At 39.2% G+C, this 4,850-nt stretch overlaps 1 protein-coding gene across 1 annotated transcript in view; it reads right to left on the bottom strand.

The window, feature by feature from the left end:
• The window catches only part of LOC105003256 (uricase), a 36,683-nt gene that overhangs the window by 20,637 nt on the left and 11,196 nt on the right, over positions 1 to 4,850 (bottom strand). The window contains exons 2-4 of the mRNA XM_010860301.1: positions 2,209 to 2,427; positions 223 to 339; positions 44 to 122 (exon numbers count right to left, since the gene is read on the bottom strand). Coding sequence (XP_010858603.1) covers positions 44 to 122; positions 223 to 339; positions 2,209 to 2,427 — 415 coding nt within the window. The remainder of the gene's footprint in view (positions 1 to 43; positions 123 to 222; positions 340 to 2,208; positions 2,428 to 4,850) is intronic.

A 4,850-nucleotide genomic window follows, 5' to 3' on the forward strand; every position in this document is an offset into this window, starting at 1 on the left:
AAAATTGCTATTACAGAATCAAACATGAAAGACATTTTCTCACCACTCCTCAACTGTTCAACCTCACAGAAATGCGTTCCAGTGGGAGTATGAATAAATGCATGGACATGCTTAACTCCATTCTGAAAATTAGAAAAAAAAAATTGTTTCCAGTAAAATTTCAGCATATGTCATAAAGCCAATGTCTTTAATTAAACTGAGAACACAAATAAGTGAGGGAACCTTTTCAAAACGCTTCCAAGGGACTTCTTCCACGTAGACTTGAACTCGAATGACGTGGTTAAAAGAAGAAAGGAAATGCTCACAGATATTCATAGCAAAAGTTTCTATGCTTTTGATCTATAAAGAGAAACAAATGTGAATGAGCAGCAATACTTGCCCCAATTGAAAGTCATTTTTAAATATCCACGGGACTCTCTTTCCTGATCAAGTGTTTTTTAGAATCAGAGAAATGAAGACTTAGAAAGAATCTTAGAGATGATTTTATCTTTTTATCCCAATTTTTTCACATGGGCCCCTAAGTGTAGTTAATGGATCACCATCACCAGGTGAGACCACCCTGTTTTTAAAAGAAAACTGTGTGCTGGAGAGGATGTGTCTGTCCATCAGTGGATGAGCAAAAAGGAACTGAATATTTAGATTCTCCTCGAGATGAGCTCAGTCATCACCCATGCCAGCAAAAGTATTGCAGGATACTCCAAAACACTCTGCTCTCTTTATGAGGCTGGCAAACAGACCTCCCAGTTTCCCCAGGAAAAATGTTAAGGAAGGGTCACTTCAGCTTTCTTTCCTTGCAAACATGCCTTCTATAGACCATCTCCAACTCTCCATCCCCATAAAGCAGCTCCCTACTTCCACCCAAATTCTTCATATTAATCTCTATTTTATGTTACTAGCTCAGTCTACAGATTATTTATGGTTTTGAGTATAATTAAGGTAGACTATACAGGTTTCCAGGATAGTTTTGTTTCGTATCTGAGGTTTATAAGCATTCTGTTGAACTCTCAAAAGTATCTTGGTTTGGATAAGAAATTATGGTCGCTACATACAATGAATGAATTTTTTTTTAAACATCCAGGTCCATTCCTTCAATTTTCTGTATCTCTCACATAGTACAGGAAATATAAGAATTTTTGGTACCCAACCATCTTCTTAAACACAGTACTAGAAGCTTATTTTCAATTTATTTTTAAAGAAAGCAATGCCTTTTTCCAGAGCACTGTCTATGCTTGCTGGGCCGTTATGATTAGCAAGAGAAAGGTTCACGGTGGAGACAGGCCTTGCAGAAATAATCTTTCAATTAGTTTGTTCATTTCATGCATTATAGGTGTGGATTTCATGCAAAATCATGGAAAAAGAAATTTTCTAGTCTACATTTCTTGTCTTTTTAAACTTCTTGGTAAATAAAAAATCATCCTGAATTGCCCAGAAATCTGGTGGTCACCCAGCACAATTTCACTCACACTTTTTAGAGAAATCTGAGGTAAAGTGCTAAAAAAAAAAATCAGATTCTCTTAGTTCCAAGACCCTTTTTAAAAGTACAGTTACTATCAAATGACACTAAGTGGTCATAGAGTTGAGAAAATTAGGAAGGCATTAAAAGTTGGACAAATAGATTTCAAACTGTATCTTATACTGAATTTTCTTCTTTAGTAATACCAAGAAGAGAAATGGTACTTTCTTCTATGAATACACACCATTCTTAAAGAAAGAAACAAAACAATAGGACTCAAATAAATGCATGGCAACAATGGGTAAAATTCTAATCTGAAATTGTCTCAGAGCCTTGATTTGCCAATGATCCTAAATAAGTGATAACATGTAAATTTGTCAAATAGGATTCTCTGCCTTCTAAAAGATGTTGTACTGAGTTGAAAACCAAGGAAACAGAACAAAGAGGGAACAGAAAAAGAAAAGCAAATAAAGTGGTAAGTTTTTTTAAAAAGGGAAATTGGGGAACACATATATACCTGTGGCAGATTCATTTTGATATTTGGCAAAACTAATACAATTTGTAAAGTTTAAAAATAAAATTAAAAAAAAAAAGAATTTTAGAATAGGAAAGGGATCTTTTTTCCAATGGCTTAAATGTACAAATAAAGTTAAAACGTACAGGGAACTTGAAATAAGCAAGTACTATCCTCACAGTATTGTGCAGTGAATTTGCCATCCAGATAGGTAGCATCTAAGAAGAAGAATAACACATACGCCTTTGAACTTGGCCAGGACGTGAACTGTGTTCTTGATGGTGTCTGTTGGGATGATGTCTGAATTGTCTCCATGCAGGTACTCTCTTCTGGAGTTCAGAGTAAGTTGCACTGAAGTTGCCACTTCCTTAATGCTGTGATATTTTCCATCCCGCTGAATATGAAGAACTTTTACCATATCCTTACCATAACCAGTTCGGACAAACTCCACTTCATCATTCTGCAATGAAAATAGTCATCTTATTGAAGAAGGCTAGATGAAAACCAGAAGTCAACCGCAATTTCTTTTATTTTTAATTGGAGGATAATTGCTTTACAATATTGTGTTGGTCTCTGCCATACATCAACATGAATCAGCTATAGGTAAAAATATGTCCCCTCTCTCTTGAATGCAATTTCTTTTAGCCTTAATTTTATCATATAATTGCAAATGGTGAGAGTCAAATTATTCATGAAACCAAGATCATGCCTTACCTTTGAAGAATGAGAACTTGTATGGAGAAAAGAGAATTGCAAGAAATAGACTAAAATATATCAGGTTAGCCTTAAGAGAGACAGGTAGATGACTTTCTTGATAATACTAACCAATGATAATAAAAACAGTACCTTATAAGGCTAACTATTTACTCTGTCTTAATTAATCTCTACTAACTTAATCCTTGGAGAAGGCAATGGCACCCGACTCCAGTGCTCTTGCCTGGAGGATCCCACGGACGGAGGAGCCTGGTAGGCTGCAGTCCATGGGGTTGCTAAGAGTTGGACACGACTGAGCGACTTCACTTTCACTTTTCACTTTCATGCATTGGAGGAGGAAATGGCAACCCACTCCAGTATTCTTGCCTGGAGAATCCCAGGGACGGGGGAGCCTGGTGGGCTGCCGTCTATGGGGTCGCACAGAGTCGGACACGACTGAAGCGACTTAGCAGCAGCAGCAGCAGCAGCAACTTAATCCTTGTATCAGCTCCATGAAGTAATATTATTTCCATTTTCCAGAGAGAAAAACTGAGGTTCAAAGAATTTAAGTGACTTGCCCTATTTAGTAAAGGATAGAGCCAAGAATTCACCCTCAGGGCTGTTGACTCCAAATTGTGTACTTCTAACCCCTGTATAAACTGCCTTCCTCTATAAAAGTGTTTTGACAATGTTATCTGGAAATAATCATACCCTTCTTTTTATAGAGAGTAGTATTCTAGAGAAACAGCCCTATGATCAAAAAAACAACTGGAAAATTGCTTCTTCTACTTGCTACCAGGAAGAAGAGCAATTAGTGACAGGGTCTTGATGACCTTCAGCAGCACAAAGCCAGGGCCATCTGGCTGTAGGGAGAGCTATGCTTTTAGAGAAGAGACACTTAATAAAAGCCAGTGATTGATTCCTTAGTATCCCTGTCTGAAGCTGGAGCCCTCACTGGCGATTATGCCTGTCTCCACTGCTAGGCCCTTTAAGACTTGTGCCTAGGCTTTCTTGGTATTTGAGAAAAGAGGCAGGAGGGGGCAGAGGAACAGGAAAACTTATTTTATTTAGCATGAATATTGTCATAGAAATGGTAATAAGAAAAGGTGACAAAAATAAAAGTAAATCAAAAACAACATGCAGTGAGAATCTGGGGAGGTCACAAAGAAGAAACCTCACCTGCTAATCACAAATATGTGATATGCTCAGACAGGTCAGGAACTGCCTGAATACCTACCTACATTTAAAAAAATCACCACACCCCCTAGGAGGAATTTTAAAATACTAAAATTAGAAATTATTGTCATATCCTTTATCAAATTGAGGTAGGGGAGGCTGTCTTAAATCTCGGGGATACAGTCTAGTAGGGCTTGCTGCTATTGTTACTGCACATATCCTGAGGGTCAGAGGTGTTTGCATTCAGTGCTTCCCCTGTAGGAGTGACATGCGGAAGGGACACTCTGAGAGAGTCTCCTCAGAAGCCTCTGACCCAATCTTTGGGGGACTCATCTTCAAGAAAAACATCAATAAGAAAATCTGAAGACAAGACTTAAAGGATCCTAATAAGAACTCTCTCTGGAGAAGGAAATGGCAATCCACTCCAGTACTCTTGCCTGGAAAATCCCATGGGAGGAGGAGCCTGGTAGGCTACAGTCTATGGGGTCTCAAACAGTCGGACACGACTGAACGACTTCACTTTCTATAAGAACTCTAATGCTGACTGGGAAAGAGGCACAGTTGTGTGATTGTTCAGTTCAGTTCAGTTCAGTCGCTCAGTCATGTCTGACTCTTTGCGACCCATGAATCGCAGCACGCCAGGCCTCCCTGTCCATCACCAACTCCCGGAGTTCACTCAGACTCACATCCATCGAGTCAGTGATGCCATTCAGCCATCTCATCCTCTGTTGTCCCCTTCTCCTCCTGCCTCCAATCCCTCCCAGTACCAGAGTTTTTTCCAATGAGTCAACTCTTCACATGAGGTGGCCAAAGTACTGGAGTTTCAGCTTCAGCATCATTCCTTCCAAAGAAATCCCAGGGCTGATCTCCTTCAGAATGGACTGGTTGGATCTCCTTGCAGTCCAAGGGACTCTCAAGAGTCTTCTCCAACACCACAGTTCAAAGGCATCAATTCTTCGACGCTCAGCTTTCTTCACAGTCCAACTCTCACATCCATACATGACCACAGGAAAA

Source organism: Bison bison, unplaced genomic scaffold (assembly GCF_000754665.1).
Source record: "Bison bison bison isolate TAMUID 2011002044 unplaced genomic scaffold, Bison_UMD1.0 scf7180017864466, whole genome shotgun sequence".
Lineage (NCBI taxonomy): Eukaryota > Metazoa > Chordata > Mammalia > Artiodactyla > Bovidae > Bison > Bison bison.